Source organism: Cynocephalus volans, chromosome 2 (genome assembly GCF_027409185.1).
Source record: "Cynocephalus volans isolate mCynVol1 chromosome 2, mCynVol1.pri, whole genome shotgun sequence".
NCBI classification, from domain to species: Eukaryota; Metazoa; Chordata; class Mammalia; order Dermoptera; family Cynocephalidae; genus Cynocephalus; species Cynocephalus volans.
Window position 1 is genome coordinate 61,079,909 of NC_084461.1, and position 23,643 is coordinate 61,103,551.

The 23,643-nt window shown below is 33.9% G+C and overlaps 1 protein-coding gene across 1 annotated transcript in view; it reads left to right on the forward strand.

Moving 5' to 3' along the window:
• Nucleotides 1–23,643, forward strand: part of FCHO2 (FCH and mu domain containing endocytic adaptor 2) — a 127,868-nt gene that overhangs the window by 58,599 nt on the left and 45,626 nt on the right. The window contains 3 exon segments of the mRNA XM_063087601.1: nt 17,452–17,496; nt 19,585–19,657; nt 22,995–23,019. Coding sequence (XP_062943671.1) covers nt 17,452–17,496; nt 19,585–19,657; nt 22,995–23,019 — 143 coding nt within the window.

The window sequence follows — 23,643 nt, forward strand, 5'->3', positions numbered from 1 at the left end:
CACAGTGCTAAAGGCAGTCCCTGCCAAGATTGAGTGTTGGCACTCATGTTAAAACCTGTCATCTCTGGCTTAGTTCAAAGGAGACTCTTTGTTTGAAAATGTCAGAAAGCCAATTGAAACAAGCTTAAGCAAAAATTCCGTGCATTGGCTTTTTTAACCTGGAAGAACTAGAATGGATTTAAGGACCAAATGGATGTCATTAGGACTTTCTTTCACTCTTTTCTCTAATTTCTGCTTGTCTCTCTATTTGGCTTCAGTTTCTTAAGCTTTACTGTAGACTTACTTCCCATTGCTAGGAAGGAAAGCAGGCATCAACAGTCCCAAGCCTGTATTAATTCAGTTTAGAACTCTAGTAGAAAAAACCCTCTTTTTCCTAGTGTCAGCATATTAATTTCAGGTAAGGTTCTGCTTTTGTCATATGCCTATCTTTGAATTAATCACTGTGTTTAGGATAGTGGGATATTATGATTGGTCAACATATGTCACATGCCTATGGGGGAGCAGGATTTGTATCCTAAAAGGAATATGGAAATGTTTTCTGAGCAGACAAAAAAATTACTCCTAGTACATTATAGAATCAGTGTACAAATACAAAGTTCCTAAACCCAAAAATATAACCTTTAGAACTGGGACAGTTTTTATATGTTTCAGGTGTAGGACTTAATCATGGTACTAATATTTAAATAATCAGAAACATCAGTTTAGGAGGTAAGGATTTACTTTATGGTTAAAGTCAAGGGAAAAAGTTATGTACCTCAATTTGTCTTACACTAACAGAATTTTATTGCTTAAGGGGACCTTAAAAATAATCTAATCCAAATCCATTCATTTAACACAGCAATATGTTAGAACTTATCAAATATATACCACTAATTTCATTTAACATTCACTTACAGGTGAAGTAGAGTTTTGTCGATTCTCATAATGTCCTACCTGCCTACCTACTCATACAATCTCCATGAAAAAACTCAACAAATACACACAGATATTTTATAAGTTGCCTTCTGTTGGTTAGGTATTTAAAATAGCTATATATGAGAAAATGCCTTTTGGCTTACTGCCTGGTTCCTTTTCAATTCTAGATGTTTAGATCACATTTATTTTCTTGTCTGTGGTACAGTGCAGTATTTGTGGTCTGCTCTTTACTAGGAGTGAGACTGTTAAGCCTCAGTATCCTCATCTGTAAAGTGGGGATAACCCAACCTCATTGGGTTGTTGGATGTTTACATGAGATAATGTAGCATTTATTAAGTATTTAATAAATATTACTTTAAAAAAATAATACATTCCTGATTAAAGGTAGCTGCTAATAGGTATTGTTTCTTCATAAATTTAATTTTACTGGCTTCAAGATACACTAAGATACATAGAAAATACCTATAGCTGCATGGTAGGAATTCAGCAGAAGGCCGAGAATGGTGATGTCATGGGCTTTCCTAGAATTACTAAACCCAGAATGAGGTGGCTGTTTGGGGATGACTGTTGACATTGTATATATAGGTGACTAGCTTTCAAAAAAGAATCCTAGAACTAATTTTTTTTTTTGGGAAAGGGGTGGTGTGGGGTGGAGTGGAAGGGATAAATATTACTTCGCTGGTTGAGTTCCTATAGGTGACTAGCTATAGCTCTTTCGTATGTATTTGTTCAGTTTATGGCACCTGAACAAATAAATGAGTCCAGGAGCCCATTGCAATAACAAAAATTTTGTTTCTCAGAAAAATAACGCAACACAAAATTTTGCATGTGATTATATGGAATTCGTGTACTTAAAGGATTTTGTTTTATAAGATGTATTCTAACCTTCACTTGTTTCATACTGTTGATTTCTGTCAACATTTTATTTCTCTTGTTTTGTAAGGGCCCCCTCTAGTGGATGAGTTTCTTCCTAAACTAGTTTTAGTTCTGTGGGATACAAATTTTAAAAACGAAACAAGAGGCCCAGTTCTTTTTAAAATTTGTATATCTGAAAGTTAACCTATATCTCTGATGCTGAAAAATGACACTATTTTATCTTTAGTCAGTTATTTATTGAAAAATATAACCTGCCAATTTATGTTTCCAGTTCTCCTATGTAAGTCAACATGTTGAGAACATTAAAGTATTTTTCCCTACTTATTGAGATAATGTTATACTACTTATATGTGGTGACAGTTTTTGTCATTAATTTTTAAATGTAGTACTGCATTGTTCCTCTGGAATTTGAGTCACTGTAAGCAGATGCTTTGATTATCAAAGCACCTGTGGTCTGAAAGGATCTTGAATAAACAGGTGTTTTCTAATTTTGGATATCTTTTTATATTTTAGCAACATTATCCTAGTAGTTCTAACCATTCTCATGTACATATCTTAGTTGCTAAAAGAGATTAAAGTCCATATTTTTAATGTTTTCTATTTTACAGTCATTCTGCTAATTTTACTGTATGCTATTTATAATTCATAAAAGTTCACCAAGTTTCCATTTATAAGAAACAAAAGGATAAATAACTTAAAGAAAATAAAAAGTTGGTAGACCAGTATGTAATATGTTTAAATATGTTTTGTTGAAAATCTTATCTGTATGTTCATTATATAATATACATTTATAGATTCCATTTGAAGACTTAAGAACTTTTTTCTTTCTTTTTCTTTCTTTTTATAGCAGTTTTCGTTTTATAGAGAAATTGAGCAGAAAGTACAGATAGTTCTTATACCCTCACCCCCACCCTCATATACACTTTCTCCTATTATTGACATGTTATATAAGTGTGGTACATTTGTTACAGTTATGAATCAATATTGATATATTATTATTAACTTGATTTTACATTAGGGTATCCCTCTTTGTATTGTACAGTTCTATGGATTATGCCAAATGCATAATGTCATATATTCACCGTTATAGTTTTTCTGCCCAAAAAATCTTCTAGGGACTTTAGATATAAAATTAAAGATATAAATAGGAGAAGCCTGATAAAGTTGGACATAAAAAACAATCAATTACAAAGAAAAAGGGAAAAATGAGATTCATGTGGTAACAGACTACCTAAATGAGATTAATGTATTAGTTTAGATATTTGGAATATTTTAGTTTCTACATTAGGTATATTATTATAAATTACAGGGTAAAGCAAATAATTTTAAAAATAATATAATCTACGGACCATCTTTCCATACCTCTCAAAGATTTGGGATAATACCAAGCCTATTACTAGAACCTCCTACCCCTACCCTCACCCACATTTTTTTTTGAAACCAGAGAAGCAAAAACCCTTGTGTAGAAAGCAAAATTAAAAATGGCTAAGGAAAGGCAAAGACTCACTAACCATACCAGATATATTGTGATTATTTGGTTTTTCCATGAGATAGCAAGGGAGGAATAATTAGAGAAAGAGGAGAGGAGAATGGGTAATGATTTAGGGAAGAGGATAATATAGATTAGTACCAATGGAAGAGTAAAAGAGGAGCACCCACAGAGAAAATAACATCAAAAAGCTCTGCACTGTGCAGGAGTACACCTTCACCTGTATGTCACAGCCACCTAGGGAAGAGGCATAGAACTCTGTCCTTTGGGGATGTATATGGAGTAGGCTGTTAAAAACATCCACTTATACATAGTTGTTTGGCACAACGCCTAATAATTGGTTATATTTTATATCTTTTAGTGCAGGAGTCAGCAAATTGTGGCCATTGAGCCAAATTTAGCTCTGCCTATTTTTGTGAGGCCTACAGGCAAAGAATGGGTTTTACAATTTTAAATGGTTGGAGGAAAAAAATCAAAAGAAGAGTAATATTTTGTGACACAGAAAAATTACATGAAATTCAGAATTCAGTGTCCATGAATAAAATTTTATTTGAACACAGACACATTTGTTTATGTATTGTCTGTGGGTGCTTTTGTGCTACAGTAGCTGAGGTGAGTAGTTGTGACAGACTGCATGGCCCACAAAGTCAAATATTTACTCTCTGACCCCTTACAGAAAAAGTCTCCCCACCCCATGTTAGAGAATACATTTCTTGTGTAGTATAGTATCATATGTTATGTCATAATATGTTCAAATTGTGTAGCTTATGACAATATGTAAATTTTTTCAAAAAGCAATTCTGTTGTTCTTGGGTTCAGAAATCATTTAATCTGACATTTTGCACCAGTTGCATCTATAGTCATGTCACAGCATAGTAATTGATCCTCATAATAGTCCTAAATTGTGAAGTAAATATTAAACTGTTTTGAGAAGGCTTTGTTCAGGGAAGCTTAGTTCATTAATTTGCGGTAGCCATTAAAAATGTTAATAAACGTATAAACATTCTGACAACAAAATGGAATTAAAAAAATAAAGTAAGCACATTACATTTTCTGCATGTAAAAATTGTGTGTATAGTAACAAGGACAGGCTTTTAGTTCTTTGTGCAGTATGTAAAAGAAGCCAACTCAAGCCAGTTTGAACTTAAAAGGAAATTTATTAGAAAGAAACTGAGGTATCTTAAGGATCCAAAATCAGAAATATAGCAAGGCTTCAGAAAAAAACTCAAACCGGTAGGAAAACGAGATATCATTTTTCCTTTATTCTGTCTCTACATTTCTACTGCTTTACTGTTTTCTTCGCAAAATGGTTTTCTTTGCTTCTCCAGTCACATGATATAAGGTAAGGTTTCAGTAATTTATTTTTAAAAATTTTGTTTTATTTGTTCCTTAGTTGCAGCCACAGCTCAGAGTTAACCCAGATTTTTGTCCCTTTCCAAATTTCTTGGAGAAAGAATCTGATCCTTCCAGCTTGGGTCAAGTAATCTTTCTAAGTCCAGTCAGTTCTGCTAGGTCATGTGTTGTAAACGTGTCTTCTGCACTTACCACTCATTGGAGAAGGGGCAATTTCCAGAGAAAGGATCTCAGCATATCCCCCAGATACCTCCTGCGGTTGCCCTCACCTAGAAGATACATCAAGATTTCTGGAGGTGGGAATTGGGGCAGGGTAGGGATGTGGTTTGAAAATGCTTATCTAGCATGAACTTTTTCTCCAAAATTTTGTTATGAAAACTTTCAAACATGCAGAATAATTGAAAGTATTTTACAATGAAGAATCATATACTCACCACCTAGATTCCACCATTAACTTTTGCCATACTTGCTTTACATGTATTCACCCATCACTCATCTATCCATCATCTTTTTTTATGCATTTCAGAGTAGGTTGCAGAAATGAGTACACCTCTCCCAAATACTTCAGCATGCATATCATCCCTCTTTTTTTTTTATTGTGGTAAATTAATATGAAATTCACCATTTTAACTGTTTTAAGGTATATAGCTTAGTGGCATTTAGTATATTCACAGTGTTGTGCAACCATAACCGCTGTCTAGTTCTAGAATATTTTAATCATCCCCTGAAGAAACTTTGTTCTGTTTCCCTCCAACTTCCAGCCCCTGGCAAAAAGTAATGTGCTAACTCTTTGAATTCGTTTATTCTGGATATTTCTAATAAATGAATGAGTAGTTCATATAAAAGAATGGATAGTTCATATAAATGAGTGAGTACTTCATATAAATGGAATCATACAAACAATATGTGGCCTTTTGTGTCTGGCTTCTTTCATTTTGTAATGTTCTCAAGATTCATTCATATTGCAGCATGTGTCAATACTTTATTCTTTTTTGTAGCAGAATAATATTCCGTTGTATGGATATGTCACGTTTTGCTTATCCTTTCATCTGTTGATGGACATTTGGGTTGTTTCCAGCTTTTGGCTATTGTGAATAATGCTGCTATGAATGTGTGTGTACAAGTTTTGGTTGGAACATCTGTTTCAGTTCTTTTGGGTATATACATAGGAGTGGAATTACTGGGTTATATGGTAATTCTATGTTTGAATTTTTGAGGAACTCCCGAACTGTTTCCACAACACCTGTACCACATTACATCCCTAAGAGCAATGTTGAGGGTTCCAATTTTTCCATATCCTTGCCAACATTATTTTCCATTTTTTAAAAAAATTACAGCCATCCTAGTGAGTGTAAAGTTGTATATTGATTTGCATTTCCCTAATAACTAATGATGCTGACCATCTTTCCATGTGCTTGTCGGCTATTTGTATATCTTCTTTGGAGAAATGCTTATTCAAGTCTTTTGCCCATTTTTAAATTGGGCTGTTTGTTGAGTTCTAGGAGTTTCTAGGAGTTCTTTATTCTGGATATTAGATCCTTATCAGATATATGATTTTCAAATATTTTCTCCCATTGTGTGGGTTGTCTTTTTACTTTCTTGGTGGTGTCCTCTGATGCACCAAAGTTGTAATTTTGATGAAATTCCATTATTTTTTATTTTGTTGGTTGTGCTTGTGCTATCTAAGAAACCATTACCAAATAGAAGGTCATGAAGACTTACCCTGTGTTTTCCTCTAACAAGCTTTTTCATTTAGGTCTTTGATCTATTTTGAGTTAGTTTTTGTATGTGGTGTGAGATAAAGGTCCAACTTCATTCTTTTGCATGTGAATATCCAGTTGTCCCAGCACCATTTGTTGAAGAGATTATTCTTTTCCAAGTGAATTGTTGTGGCACCCTTGTTGAAAATCAACTGACCATTGGCATATTGAGTTTATTTCTGGAATCTCAATTTTATCCTTATCCAGTACCACAGTGGATTGATTACTGTACTTTTTCATCAGTTTTGAAATCTGGCATTGTGAGTCCTCTAACTTTGTTCTTTTTTGAGATTCTTTTAGCTATTTGGGCCTCATTTTTTAACAGGTTCTACTGAGTGTATTAGTTACCTATTGCTGCTATAACAAATTACCACAAACTTGGTGGCTTAAAACAAAACAAATTTGTTATCTTAAAATTCTGTGGGTCAGAAGTTTAATACAGGTCTCACTGGTTAAAATCAACGTGTCTGTTGGGTTGCGTGGAGACCCTGGAGGAGAATCTGTTTCCTTGCTTTTTCTGACTTCTAGAAGCTGCCCACAATGTTTGGATCATGGCCCCTTCCTCATCTTCAATGCTAGAAAAATTGTGCTAGCATTGAAATTCAAATGCTATTTCAAAGGCTATTTTGATTCAAATTGAATCAAAAATTCAGTGCTAGTCACATTGTGTCACTCTGACATCCTCTGCTGCCTCCCTCTTCCACTTTTCAGTACCCTTGTGATTACATTGGGACTACTCAAATAATCAAGGATAATCTCCCTATTTTAAAATCAGCTGATTAGTGACCGTAATTCCCCTTCGCCATGTAATAAAACATATTCACAGGTTCTGGGAGTGAGGTTGGGGACCCTTTTGGGGGAGAGGGACATTATTCTGCCTGCCACATCGAGGTATACTTTATAGTATACAAAATATACCTCTTGCAAGTATACAGTTTGATGAGTTTTAGTAAATTTATACAGTTGTGCACCTGTCACCACAATCCAGTTTTAGACCATTATTCATCATTCCAGAAAGTTCTCTTGTACCTGTTTGCTGCTCTCACCCCCAGCAAGCAACCACTGATCTGCTTTCTGTCTCTATAAGTTTTGCTTTTCTAGAAATTTCATATAAATGGTATTATACCATATGTAGTCTTGTGTCTCACTTCTTTCATTTAACATGATATATCTGAGGTTTATCCACATTTTTGCATGTATCAGTAGTTTGTTCTTTTTTATTTCTGAGTACTGTTCTGTTGTATGGGTGAACCACAGTTCGTTTAGCCATTTACCTGTTGATGGATATTTGCAGAGTTTCCATTTGGGGGCTATTATGAGTAATGCTGCTATGAACTTTTACCTACAAGTCTTTGTGTGGCATGTTTTTATTTCTCTTAGGTAGATACCTAGGAGTGGAATAGCTGGGTCTTATGGTAGGTATGTGTTTAATTTTTTAACAAACTGCCAAACTGTTTTCCATAGTGGCTTCAGCATTTTACAGTTCCCATCAGCAATGCATGGGAAAGTGGAAGGCTCTACTTTCTTCATATCTTTGCTAGAACTTGGTATTTTTTGTCTTTTTGATTATAGGATTCAAGTAGGATAGTGCTACCTCATTATGATTTTTAATCTACATTTTCCTAAAGACTGATGATTTTGAGCATCTTTTTATGTGCTTATTAACCATTTGTGATTTTCTTTGTCAAAGAGTATTTTAATCTTTTGACCATTTTTTAATTGGATTGTCTGTCTTAATAATTCTGGGTACAAGCCATTTGCCAGATACATGTTCTCTGAATATTTCCTCCCAGTCTGTGGCTTGTCTGTTTTTTTTTTTTTTAAGGTGCTTTTTGAAAAGCAAAAAATTTTGATGAAGTCCAACATATCAAATTTTTGTTTTGTCATATCCTAAGAAGTATTTGCCTAACCCAAGGTCACAAAATTTTTTGTATGTTTTTTTAGTAGAAGTTATATAGTTTTGAAAGACACAGGTGACTGCCTGAAAAGACCCCCCAATAGCCAAAGCTGGAATACCTTGAGCAAGTAATAAGTAATGACTGTATTGGATTATAACGCAAAGAATAGAATATTCATGAACCCATACAGATATAAATAAATGATTGAAAAATAAAGAATTTAAATTTATTTCAAAATTTGAAATGTGTTAAAAATGGCCAAAAGAGTTGTATGCTTCACCAAATAAAATATATGAATGGCAAATAAGCACATGAAAAGAGGCTCAACTTCATTAGCAATTAGGGAAATGCAAATTAAAACCAAAATATGATATTACTACATACTTATTAGAATGATTGAAATTAAAAAGACTGAACCTACCAAGTTCAGGTGAGGATGTGGAAGAACTGGAACTCATATACACTGCAGGTGGAAACTAAACCACTCTGAAAAACAGCTTGGCAATTTCTTAGAAATTTAAAATACATCTACTAAATGATCCAGCCATTCTACTCCTAGGTATGTACCCAAGAGAAAAAGAAATATATGTCTGTGCAAAGACATATATATGAATGTTTACAGCAGTATTTTTTGTAATAGCCCCAAACTGTAAGCAACCCAAAAGTCCATTAATAGATGAATTGATAAGCACATTGTGTGATATGTCCATACAGTGGAGTACTTAACAATAAAAATCAGTGAACTATTAATACATATAACTAAATTGGATGAATCTTAAAATAGTTAGGCTGCGTGAAAGAAGCCACACCAAAAAAAGAATACATACTGTGTAATTCTATTTATATAACATTCTAGAAAATGTGAACTAATTTATATGGACAGAAAGGAGATCAGTGGTTGCTTTGGAATGGGTGGAATGGGTTACAGAGGAGCTTGAAGTGATGGCTATGTGTATTATTTTGGGCAGTACACTCACAAATGTAACACATGTCAAAATTTATCAAATTCTATCATTTATTTATTTATTTATTATTTTACTATTATTTTTTTTGCCATTTAACTTGCATTTATTTTATTTTATTTTATTTTTTAAAATTTTATTTTGTCCATATACATTGTGGTTGATTATTGTTGCCCTTTACCAAAACCTCCCTCCTTCTTCCCTCTCCTCCCTCTCCCCCAACAATGTCCTTTCTGTTTGCTTGTCATATCAACTACAAGTAATTGTGGTTGTTATATCTTCTTCCTGTCCCCCGTTTTTTTGTGTGTGTGTGTGTGAGTGTGTGTGTGTGTGAATTTATATATTAATTTTTAGCTTCCACCAATAAGTGAGAACATGTGGTATTTCTCTTTCTGTGCCTGACTTGTTTCACTTAATATAATTCTCTCAAGGTCCATCCATGTTGTTGCAAATGGCAGTATTTCATTCGTTTTTATAGCTGAGTAGCATTCCATTGTGTAGATGTACCACATTTTCCGTATCCACTCATCCGATGACAGACATTTGGGCTGGTTCCAACTCTTGGCTATTGTAAAGAGTGCTGCGATGAACATTGGGGAATAGGTATACCTTCGACTTGATGATTTCCATTCCTCTGGGTATATTCCCAACAGTGGGATAGCTGGGTCATATGGTAGATCTATCTGCAATTGTTTGAGGAACCTCCATAGCATTTTCCATAGAGGCTGCACCATTTTGCAGTCCCACCAACAATGTATGAGAGTTCCTTTTTCTCCGCAACCTCACCAGCCTTTATCGTTCAGAGTCTTTTGGATTTTAGCCATCCTAACTGGGGTTAGATGGTATCTCAGTGTGGTTTTGATTTGGATTTCCCGGATGCTGAGTGATGTTGAGCATTTTTTCATATGTCTGTTGGCCATTTGTATATCTTCCTTAGAGAAATGCCTACTTAGCTCTTTTGCCCATTTTTTAATTGGGTTGCTTGTTTTTTTCTTGTAAAGTTGTTTGAGTTCCTTATATATTCTGGATATTAATCCTTTGTCAGATGTATATTTTGCAAATATTTTCTCCCACTCTGTTGGTTGTCTTTTAACTCTGTTAATCGTTTCTTTTGCTGTGCGGAAGCTTTTTAGTTTGATATAATCCCATTTGTTCATTTTTCCTTTGGTTGCCCGTGCTTTTGGGGTCGTATTCATGAAGTCTGTGTCCAGTCCTATTTCCTGAAGTGTTTCTCCTATGTTTTCTTTAAGAAGTTTTATTGTTTCAGGGTGTATATTTAAATCCTTAATCCAGGAGAAACACTTCAGGATCCCAAATTCTATCATTTAAATATGTGTAGTTTACTGTGTGTTAATTATAGCTCAGCAAACCTGTTTAAAGAGTGGATAGAGGGAATCACTTTAAGAGTTTTGGGCTGAATAACTGAAAGGATGGAGTTGCCATTAACTGAAATAGGGAAGGCTTACAGATATAAGTGCTATAATTATATAAGTTCCACAGGAGATTTGTATGCATGATATAAGTGGAGAAGCACTGTCTAGACTTACTGAATATCTGGCAATGGCCTGAGGGTCCCCTAGGACTATAGTTCTCAAAATATGACACCAGGTCCATCCCCATCACCTGGGAGTTTGTTAAAAATGCAAATTTTTGAATGCCACCCTACCTTTCAAATAGGACACTCTGGGGTTGGGGCCCACCAAATGTGGTGATCAGAACCATGATACAGTTTGAGAAGCATTGCACTAGGAGTTTCTGATGATCAGTTGTAGTTTAGAACCACTAAATTGAGGAAATTGTTTCTACAAGCTCTTTATTAAAGTGGATACTCCCAAAGTGAAATATTGATGTCTGCAACTTACTTTCAAATGGTTTGGGAAAAGAAAAAGAGAAAACTATGTGTATGGCTCTGTATATATAAAGAAAAATGGCAAAAGGTATTACTGTTATTATCCCCCTTTTCTAAATGATGCAACCTAGGTTCAAAAAGAATAACTAGTCCAAGGTAATCAATCAGCCAGCAAGCAGGTGGCAAAACTAGGACTTGATCCTCCGTCACCACAAGCTATAGTTTAATGCTCTTTTTTGGGTTAGCTTGCCTGGTTCATCACTTCAGGCATCTGGGAATGTGGCTGTGTTGCATTCCACAGGCCCAGGAGCAAGCTTAAAAATGTAATCATTGACTCCCATTGTTATGAGTCACACCCCTGTCTACACACACACATACCCCTTCATTATCATTGTTTCCTTTTATTAGAGTTTGGGTATATGTCTGATCGAGTTTGTATGTTTTACCTTGGCTGTAATTAGAATTAAGGTGCCCTTTGGTTTTAGTTGGGAATATGCAGAAATACACTTGATTCGAATAGCCCAGACTTCTTATTTGAGTTTTGAGGCCAGTTTTTAACTAGACAGAGTTGCAGACTTGCCCTGTTGGTGGCCTGAGATTTAAGATTGATTCAAAGCAACAGGGGTACTATTAATTAATTATTATTATTAATTATTTTATACTCTGCTTCACTCCACAAAAATTTGCGGTGATTAAAGATTACTGTTAAGTGAGTTGGTTTTTCCTCCTGTAACATTTCTTAAAAGTTTTGATCCAAATTAGGTTTGAATGAATTCTTTAGGTTGATGTCTTTAATAGCAATAATTTATTCCTACCTGATGATTAAAACATCATATTTAAGAATTGTTTTGCTTTGAATCATTGACCTCTTAGAGTTGTTCTTCTGTTCTTGAGTTTAGTTGAACTCATAGTGGTGTTTTTAAATAATGTGTAAAAGAGCATCAGAAGACAGAACAAAAATGGTTTTATTTGCTTTTATACAAACTAAATTGCCCTTGTGACCCAGCATAAAATCTAAGTGCTAAGAGCAGTTATTTATTTTGACAAAAGAGTTAATTGAGTCTAAAACAGTTGAAATTCCAGTCGTAGCAAACTATTCATTAAGACTCTCACTCTGGCTTTAGTACTGTCAAAAAAAATAACTTGTCTTATGATTAAATAGCAGAATGATGGGCAGTGGATTGCATTTGAGGGAAATGCTGAATAAACTTTCCACTTGTGAAATAGTTCAGAAGTGACATGGTACTAGGGGGGTCAGAGTGTGCATTGATATCCAGCTGAGCTGTCAACTGGCACTGAGCCAGGCACGCAAAGCCTTGCCATGTGAAGCAGTATGTGGAGCATATGCCATTGGAAAAAGAATATCTTTTTTATGCATGATTTAATTTTTTTGAAAAAGGGTACATTTAGTTTTATTATACCAGAAACTGTTGGTATTTCTATCTTTAATAGAAAAGCTTATGTGGATGTTACTCAATTTAAAATATTTAATATATATTTTATGATTTGAAAGGATTTGACATTTTATATTTTGAAAATGTTTTTTATTTTGAATATTTTTGTTGGACATTTTCCTATTTCAAATGGATTTTAAGATGATGTATAGAAAAGATAAAGAGGGAAAGCAATCAAGATTAAGTCTGGTATAGAGAAAGGGTTTTGTGAGGAAAAATGTAGAATTTTGTTTGAAGGGATTGATTTTAGAGTTAAGGGATGCCTTTACTGTTTCACTTATATGAAGTCATTCAAAGATCTTGAGCATTTTTTTCTGTATGTACCATATTTGTTATGATGTTATAAAAGTCTTTCTAGATATTATTTTTTTTATTATTTGTAAACAATGCAGTTTGTTTGGCATTGGTGTTTTGTTTTTATTTTTATTTTCCCTCTCTAGAATAAGCCAATAGCCTGATTATTAGATATTCTGTAAATAGTTAGTCGGTGTTTGTGCTGTATGGCTGTAGGAAAATTTTTGACTAACCACATTTCTGGTTACCTTTTTTTGGTAAACGTTTTCTCAGATTTATTTGACAGATGGTTATATTTTCTAGCTTTACTAGTACTTGAGAAAGCCAGTAATACATAATAAGCTGTCGGTAATTTAGGTAAAGATTTTTCATTCTTCGTAATTTTATATCATGTAAAAAGTTGCTAATTATGAGATGCACACACTTAAATTCTTTACCCTTATTGGTCTTTCATTCTGTCCTCATCTCATTGTTAATATGAGGTCTCTAAGGGACTCTAAGAACAAGTTCAGTACCCTTTCATTAAATGATTTTTCAGCTTCAGATTTGCAGAGTGGGCATGAATAAAGTCCTTAAATTTTTAATTGGGCTGTTTTCTGACTCTTTAAGGCTTTTTAAGATGGAAATGACATGTATTTTTTTTTAGTCATATGATGAATATACAAGAATACTTTACAAGAAGATATTAATAGTTGATTAGGACCTTGTTTAGTAACTCACTTTTATGACTATTTTAGTTATTCTGCTTATCACCAAATGTTAATCTATTTGATTTGGATGGAAACTAGGACTTAAAAGAAGTAAATCTTAGATTTCGGAGGAAGGGAGAGGGACATTTAGCCAATATTTTTAGACCCTGCTACTTCTAGAGAAATCTTTCTTGTTAGTCAGTGGTTGTCTTTTATAAAGGAATAATCAATAAGAACTCTGATCACAAATTTGCTCATAGTTAAACTTAACGTCTCAGAAGAACCAGTAACAAAATCCTCTATCATCTACTCTTTACTTCTAGCTCTTTTTAAAAAATTTTTGGATATAGCAGGTTATACCACTTACCATTAATAAATTCAAAATTATTTCATAAGCATACTGGACTTTAATAAATTTATATATTATAAAAGAGGGCTAAAATGACAGCTTAGTGAGAGGTAATATTTTACTCTGATATTTAGCTTTTGGGATTTTTCAGTAGAAGAATAGTTCATGCTTTTACTACTTTCCCTACTACCTAAATAACTTGGTATTTTACAAATATGAAGTATACCGTATTTTATGGCATTTAAGGCTCATCTCAGCAGTTCTGTCATTTCAGGGCTATCTTAATTGTTTTCTAACTGATTTCAACTTTATCATCTTTCCCATCTGTACAGTCGACCCCTCATACTAGTGCTAAATTATTTTTCCTATAAGACCATTTTATGGATGTGTGTGTATGACCTTCTCACACGGAAACTCTTCCCATTGCTCGCTTGTTCCCAAGTTCAAGTTCCTTGACCTGCTGTACAGTTAGAGAGATGTGGGTTATAATCCTGGGACCACTACTTAACTAGTATGTAATTAATTCATTTATTCATTCAACAAACATTTACTAAGACTTGCCTGGCATTATTCTAGGTATTGAGGATGCAGTGGTGAACAGGACAGATGAAGTCCCAAGCTTACATTATGTAGTACTTACTGTATTGATACCCCTGTTTTTCCCGTGAGCACAACCAAGGATTCAGCAACTGCCTTTTACTGTGCTTGTTTTTTGTCAACTATACTGCAAGATCTTTGAAAGCAGAAACTACATGTTAGATCTCAGTGTCTCCAGTTAAGTGGTATCACCTATATAGGGTTTTCAGTAAATTATTGTGCTTATAATAGGCTAGTCTTAATCTTTTCCAGTTAAGGTTATATTACTGATATTTCAATGAACTGTCATATAACACTGGAACACATTTTTTAAAATTGAAACTTAATTGGTTACACATATTTGTGGGGTACGGAGTTGGGTACAGTACATACCTGTGTACAATGTATGATGATCAAATCAGGATAATTAGCATATTCATCATTTCTTTGTGTTAAGAACATTCAGTCTCTTCTAATCATTTGATACATGCAGTAAATTAATGTTAGTTATAGATGTGTACCTCAGCTGTACATCAATAGAAACTTATTTTCCCTAACTAGCTGTTTTGTGTCCATTAATTAATTTCTCACTATCCTCTTTCCACCTTTCCCACTTCTGGTAACCACAGTTCTGTTCTCTCCTTCTGAAGGTTCAGTGTATTATTATGATTATTCAGTCTTTCTTTTCTTCTTCTTTCCTTCCTTCCTTCCTCCCTCCCTCCCTTCCCTTCCTTTCCTTCCTTCCCTTTTTTTCTTTACTTCCCTTCCTTCTCTTTCTTCTCTTTCTTTTATCCCACTTATGAGTGAGGACATTCAGTATTTCTCTTTCTGTGCCTGGCTTATTTTACTGAATGTAATTTTCTCCAAGCTCATCCATGCTGCTGTGAATGGAAGAATTTCATTCTTTTTTATGGCTAAGTATTCCATTGAGCTGCAATAAACATGGGAGTGCAACTATCCCTTCAATGTGATGATTTCCATTCCTTTGGGTATATGCCTAGTAGTGGGAGTGCTGGATTGTATGGTAGTTCTATCTGTAGTTGTTTGAGAAACCTCCATACTGTTTTCCATAGTGGCTGTACTAATTTACAGTCCCACCAACAGTGTAAGAAGGTTCCCCTTTCTCTGTATCCTTATCAGCATTTGTTATTCTGTCTTTTTGATAGCAGCCAGCCTAACTGGGGTGAGATGATATCTCACTGTAGTTTTGATTTGCATTTCCCTGATACTTAATGATGTTGAGCATTTTTTCATGTGTCTGTTGGCCATTTGTAATGTCTTCCTTTGAGAAATGTCTATGCAGTGACTTTGCCCATTTTTTAATCAGATTATTACTATTTTTTTTTTAACTGTCATTTGAGTTCCTTGTATATTCTTTGTAGAGCTAGGGCTGGGTCTGGAGCTCACAGACCCCTCAAGCCTGTTGTCCAGACTGGGTCACAAACCCTGCACATGCAGGTCTATGAGCTATGTAACTGGAAAAAAGGTCCTTGGAGCCTTGGTTGAAGAAATAGTCTTTATTCAGCACACACATGTCTGAGAGCTAGGCAGTCCACAGAGAAATTCAAAACTCAACTGCTCCTGGCAAAGTCCAAAGAAAAACTGAGCAGCTGCCAGCAAAGTAAACATGTTCTATTTTTAGACATGAGCTCTCTGCTGGCCAGCAGTTCAGGGCCGCTGCTCCACACAACTGAAGAACACACCAGAATAGCAACAAAACTAAAAAAATACATTGGCGTGCATGCACACTAACTCCACCCACACACAGTTTGTTTACAAAGAATGTGCTGCAGCACACCCAACTGGACCTGAGGTGAGGGGGCCTGATTAAACTATTCTATTTTCCCAACATTCTGGATATTAATCCCTTGTTAGATACATAGTTTGCAAATACTCTCTCCCATTCTGCAGGTTGTCTTTTCACTCTATTGTTTTCTTTGCTCTGCAGAAGCTTTTTAGTTTGATATAATCCCATTTGCTTATTTTTTTCTTTTGTTGCTTGTGCTTTTGAGGTCTTATTTATAAAGTCTTTGCCCAGTCCAACTTCTCGAAGTATTTCCAATGTTTTCTTCTAGGAATTTTATACCTTCAGGTCTTATATTTAAGTGTTTAATCCATTTTGAGTTGATTTTGGTATATGGTGGGAGGTAAGGGTCTACTTTCATTTTCTACACATGGGTGGATATCTAGTTTTCCCAGCACCATTTATTGAGAGGCTGTCCTTTCCCCAATTAATGTTCTTGGTGCCTTTGTCAAAGAACAGTTAGCTGTAAGTATGTTGTTTTAGTCCGTTTTGTGTTTCTATAACAGAAGTATCTGTGACCGGGTAATTTATAAGGAAAAGAGGTTTATTTGGCTTGTGATTCTGGGACAGCTGCATCTGGCATGGGCCTCAGGCTGCTTCTGCTCATGGTGGAAAGAGGCAGGTACAAGCAGATCACATAGTGAGAGGAAGCAAGAGAGAGAGAGGAGGTGCCAGGGTCCTATAAACAACCAGCTCTCGTGGGAACTAATAGAGCGAGAACTTACTCATTACTCCCCCTCCTGGGGAGAGCACTAAGTCATTCATGAGGGATCTTCCCCCATGACTCAGTCAGTTTCCAACACTGCCACATTGTTGATCAAATTTCCATGTGAGTTTTGGAGGGGACAGCATATCCAAACTCCATCATATGAGGATTGATCTCTGAATTCTCTATTCTGTTCCATTAGTCCATGTGTCTGTTTTTACGCCAGTATTATAAAACCATGCTGTTTTGGTTACTATAGCTTTGTAATATAATTTGAAGTCAGGTAGTATAATGTCTCCAGCTTTATCTTTTTTTTGCTCAGGATTGCTTTGGCTGTTGGAACACATTTCAGAATTAAAATGATGTGTTATCAATTAAAAAATAAAAATTAAATAAAATTTTTAAGATGACATTTATGATGGGGTTTGTCTAATAATTATTTTCTACCCTGTTTGTTTTCTACTTTTTTTTTTCCAGGACTTATTGACTTTGAAGAATGTGACCCTGCTAGTGCAGTTGAAGGTAAGTTGATTAGTTATAATGTGTTAATGCATGTGACAGCTAGCTAGTATCTTCTGTTCATTGAAGGGGCTGCTGTTCATAGGTGTCAGCATACCTGTGGAGTGATATAAAAATCTGAGTGTAGTTTGAAGGCCTGCAGATGCTAATTGTTACTTCATGAATAATCAGTAGATTTACTAAAGGAATATTTGTGTTGCTCATAACAAAATACCTGGAACTGGGTACTTTGGAAGAAAATGAAATTTATTGTTTACAGTTTTAGAGGCTGGGTAGTCCACCGACAAGGGAACACATCTGGTGAGGTGACTTTGGTAGTGGCTTTACAGCCATGTAGGGATTTCACATGGCAGAATACAGCAGAGTAGATAGAGATTCTCACATTCTCTACTTTTAAAGCCCTCAGAACCATACCCCTGACCACCATTATTAATCCATTCACTGTGGCATGTTCCTACAATCTAATCACCACTTCAGGGCCCCACCTTTCAATTACCATAATAGGATTTCCCATGCTGAAGAGTTATAGTGGGGAATTAAGTTTCAGTGAGGTTGGGGGGCATCCAGTCCACAGCAGTTTGTTAGTGTATATATTTTAAAAGATTAAATATAACATGTATTTGTTTTCAAATATACATCAAGATTGTTTTCTCCACTGACATCCATCTTTAAACCTTCTAATGTCATGAATATGAAACTTATCACTACACATTAGTGTATAGTGCTTAATCTATAGTGGGTAACATTTCATTAACTAATGAGATGGTGCATTAATGTTAATATTACCATCATTCAAAATGGGCGATGGTTTCACTTAGAGAAAGCATCCACAACCAGCCTGACTCCTATTTAAATAGGTGTTTTTCATAGAATGAAACCCAAAAGATGCCTGCTGTTTTTTGTTCATGTTTTATATATCTCACTTTGTTATCTGCTAGAGATAATTTTAAGACAAGCTTCTATTTTTTCCAACCCATGTGTAAGAATTTGGAGAAATGGTTTGCTATAAAGTTTGTTATTGAATTAGTCAGTAGCCCTGGGGCCTAGGCTTCTGGTACTCACTAGCTATTTGGCTGAGAGCAATAGTTATTTAAATTCTGTGAACTTCACCTTTCTTTATTGTAAAGTGAAGATAAAAAATAATACCTACCCTGAGAGAATAAAAATGTAGTTGATTTTTAAAATATCATAACATGCTATACAAATGTGGGGTTTAAGGAGTTAGCTTTGCATGATAACGAGCATGTTACTCTGATGCCTGAATTCTTGTTCTAGCTATAGTATTTACTAGTTTTATAACACAGAGTTAGAAAAAAACAAACAAAAAACCTTGAATGTCCTCATCTGTAAGATGAAGGGTTAGATTAGGTGACGTAAGGTCTCTTACTGCTCATTTCTCAAAGAGTAAACAACTAAGCTTTAAGTGCTGAGTTCCATCAACAATTCATAGCATGACTAACCTTTAAAAAAAATAATTTGTCATGCAAGAGGAGGATGAAGAACTGCTGTATTAGGAAAAACAAAGGTGATTTTTGCTCTTCAGTTATTATAGGATCCATTTATTACATTGTTTATATTAGAGATAACATATGGATATGAGAGTGCCATATCGCAAACCTTCCATATTATATTTCTAATGGGTTTGATGTGTCATCTTTTTCTTAAGAACAACACACTTATATTTTGTGACCTTCTGCAGACCGGGAATATGATTTGACCTACATTTATAGCGAAATGTTATATAATGAATAATGTGCTTTCTTTGAAGTTCTGAGATATCTCCACATGCTTATTTTGCCTCAGGTGACTTAGGGGAGACTTAGAAGAAAAGAGAATTTCATCAGTCTAGTGAATTTTCTGTAATCTTTTGGTGAATAATAGACTATATTATATTAACATAAGAAAACCCTAAACAGGCTATGATTATGATTGAAATACTAGGGTTTAGTGGTTGATATTTTTATTTCTTTCTCTAAGTTAGCATCACTGGTTATGAACAAATTGTGTGTCAAGGTACAAGATGTATTGATAAGTTTAATATATTTATCAGGAACAGTTATGTTTCTGTAACAATATACATTTATCTTAAAGGTATAAAGCCAAGGAAAAGAAAGACTTTTGCTTTGCCAGGAATAATTAAAAAGGAAAAGGATGCAGAATCTGTGTAAGTATATTAAACATTCTCAAAATCCTTTTCATTTTTGTAAGTCATTAAGAATAAGACTGTTAAAAATAACTCAAAGTATATGTCTAAGATATGAAAAGTACAGACCTTTCTAAAAAATAAATACATTTGTCATTTCCTCTGGTTTTAGTTCAGAGTATTAACTTTGCTTATTTTTTAAAAATTTTAAGACATTATAAATAAAAGCTTTAGTATCTTGAAATTGAAACTTTGAACATATTCTCATTTTTATAAAATGATACATGCATATTTCAAAAAATTAAACACAATTGCAGAGAAAACTAAAAATTTTCAAAGTCTTAATGCCTAAGGGAAAACCTCTGGTCAATTATTTGATGAAAACCCTTCTAGACAATTTTAAGCATGTAGGCACGTAGTGCTGCTATATGTATATATAAATGGAAAATGTTAAATAAGGGAGCAAAAGCCCTAACATGTTTTACTGTTTTTACTAGGTCATCATTTTTAGATGAAGTATTTGGTCCACTTATAAGTCTGATTTACCTTCTTTTAAACATAAGAAATTAAGGGCCAGCCCGTGGCTCACTTGGGAGAGTATGGTGTTGATAACACCAAGGCCACAGGTTCGGATCCCTATATATAGGGATGGCTGGTTAGCTCACTTGGGAGAGCATGGTGCTGACAACACCAAGTCAAGGGTTAAGATCCCCTTACCAGTCATCTTTTAAAAAAAAAAAAAATTAGTAAATAAAGCACATATAATTAGCATATAACAAATTAAATTAGCATTACTAGCTAAACAAAATTTTCTACCTTGGCTACACATTAGAATCACCTAGGAAATTAAAATAAATATACTTATGCTCAGACCAGTTAAATCACATTCTCTAGACATAAGAACCCAGTATAGATTTTGTTCTCTTTTGTTTTTGTGATTTCTAATATACATCCAGCGTTGAGAGCCACTGAGCCATGATTAATCAGAGCTAAACTAGAATTAATGGAATCTTTTCATAATTACTCAATCTGTTTAGACTGAAGAGAGACACTAATCAAGTCTTGAGTGATTTGTTGATCTATTCACGTAAACTGAAAATTAGTTTAAAATGTCCACTTTTCTGGCATAATCAGAAGAACTGTCACGAGATTTAATATTTTGATTGGCACTCATAGTTTCAACATAAGAGAACTATTTGTGCTTTGGGTATTCTTGCCTCCTACTTAGTTACATTCCTATTATCTGAGTTTCTCAGAGTTTCTCCCATTCTAAATGTCTGTCTCTTTCTCCCTCCCAAGTGGTTATTTGTTTAACAAATTAAGACCAAATACAAAGTGATCTATCATTACCATCTTTTCTGCAAATGTCTTTCTTGAGCATTTATGAAAGGGATATTTTGGTAAGTGAGTGGAACCTAATATCTTTTTAAAATATTAGAAATATAAGTCTAAACAATTGATTTGTATGTAAGTTTGTAAAATGTAGCCAGTTCATCTTTTAGTAAATTATTTTGTAAAGAATGATTGCCTTAAATTATTTTTCTAATGTATATTTTTTACTACTGTTCATTCAGGGAGCTAATAATATTTTTTATATGCCATGTTTTGAAAATAGATTTTCATGATCAACAATTTCCTAATATGATCATTAAGCCACTTGGATATTGGAATTTTTTTTTAGCAATGAGAATACTAGAGCAGAAAGCCAGTGCTTAAACCACTGCACCATTATCACCTTCTTTCAAACTTCTTGGCCTGAAAAATGTTACAATTCACTTTGCTTGAAATGCAGAGGCCCTTGGCATGCCTCTTCTTCATAGCCTTGAAGGCTTTTGAGATGCCAGTGCAAACTGTTCCTACTCAGAGCTTGCTCTTCCTGGGGCTTCATGTGCAAGTCTTATACAGTCCACTGTGAAGACAAACAGATGAGTGCTTTACCACAAATAGATGAGTGTTTTATTACTGGAGAGTTCTGGCTTAAAGCCAGAGAATAAACTGTTTGGAACTTTAACACTTTCTCTTGTGTTTAAACTGTGTCTTTTAAAAGAGAAGAAAGAAATGTTCTAACATCTCGATTGATTTGATTCCCAAGAATTTAATTTATTGTGCCTTTTCTGGAATATTTTCTCAGAGAATGCATAGGTGTATGTATACACACACACACACACACACACGTATATATATATATATGTATATGTATATAAAATATTTCTCATCTACTAATAAGCTGTATTTCAAAATTTGCAATTTTAAGTGGTCATAAAGACACATAGGGTTTGCGTTTACCCTCTTTGGTGCTCCAATTCGGATTAGGACCAGTGTAGTCATCTCTCTCCTTTTTCATTTTTTCAGTCTATTTCATCCTTTCTTCTTTCAATAAAATTCTTCGATTTATAGATTTTTCTGGTTTGTGTTTAGTCTTTGGGTACATAGAGATTACCTTCTACTGTAAGATTCTGACATTTTTTGCATGAACTGACTCAAGTCAAAGATCCAAATGCCTTTTAAATCTGCACTCTAATTTTTGTTTGTGAAATTGTTTTAGGGTGTATACATAGAAATTCTTCTAACCTTATTCCTCATGACCTCAGTGTCCTTAATTTTATGTATTTAGGTCTTTTTTGTGTCTTATGTTTAAAATAATAGTTTTTACTAGCTTATAAGCAATTTCAATATTTATTTTTATAATAGTTTTATATTTATCATTTTCAGTATTTCAATATTTATCAGTTAAATGATAAAATATCAGTTCTCCACTGCATATTAAATTAGAAAGTTATTCCAACTGAAAGTCTACTCATTTAGCATATTTGGAGAAAACTAGTTTTGACTTCTATATGTACTAAATCATGGAAAGAACTTAAAATGAAACTGAAATGTTTTTAAATTTTTAAAAATGTTATTTACCAATAAATAAAAATTTATCCAGGGGTGTTAAGTTTTCAGACTACTTGTCACTTAATAAAGACTTTTTTTTAACCAGGCTTTCTTTAAAGGAATTTTTTTAAAACTTTCTCTGAAGAATGAAAAGCCACGAGAAAGCCTTGTAGGACTGACAGCTTACTTGATAGGATATATGAGTATATTCATGGAAAAGAAGTACTTTTGAAAATACTTTTTAGAATACTTGTAAGCTATTTGTTTTAATTTTGTTAGGTAATATGGGTATAGGAATGTCTTCTTTTGAATTTTAAAATAATTTGGTATATTTTAATCTTTATGATTTGGTTTCCTTAAATATTTTTTGGAGTTTAAATGAAAGTTATGTTTAAATACCAAGGTAAGCACTTTAAATATAGTATAATTAGCAGAGAGTTCTAATAGTTGAATATTTCTGATATTTTGTTTGTTTTAATAGGGAATGCCCTGATGCAGATTCACTTGTAAGTAGATTTCACTTCGATATAAACAATTAAATTTAGTATTTTTCATTAGGAAAAACCTAGCATATATGAGTTGAGTTGTTTACCAATATTTCAAAGAAAAATTCTAACCATATTATTGTAAATTCACTATTAAAATTATTTTACAGATGCTTTTTTGGCTTTACGTTGTCAGATGCTTTCCTATTAAATAGAAAGTATTTTTAACTGCCTTTGAAAAATGGACATTTTACTTTTGAAATTGGAGTGGTGCCACATCATATTGTTTTGTTTTTGATGTTTTTTTTTTTTTTTGGAAACATGCCAGATATCAAATCTGTGTACTTTATTTTAAGATGTGGTACTCTTAAAAATTTATTCTTAGGTCTATTGAAATACAGCCTTATCTGTTCATGCATTTGAGTTTTCTTTAAGAGATTGTCATTTTAGAAATAACAGCAACAACAACCATGGTCAGTACTTTTCTGTGCTTTTTGTCTTTTTTGAAGAAGGTTTGTTTATACTGTTTCTTGGCTAAATGTATAGATACAATTTGTATATAATTAAAGAAGATTGAGTTCTGTGTGTTAAAGTGGAAGAGTAGATACCAAATGCTGTAGGTAATGTGTAGATGGACATAATTTT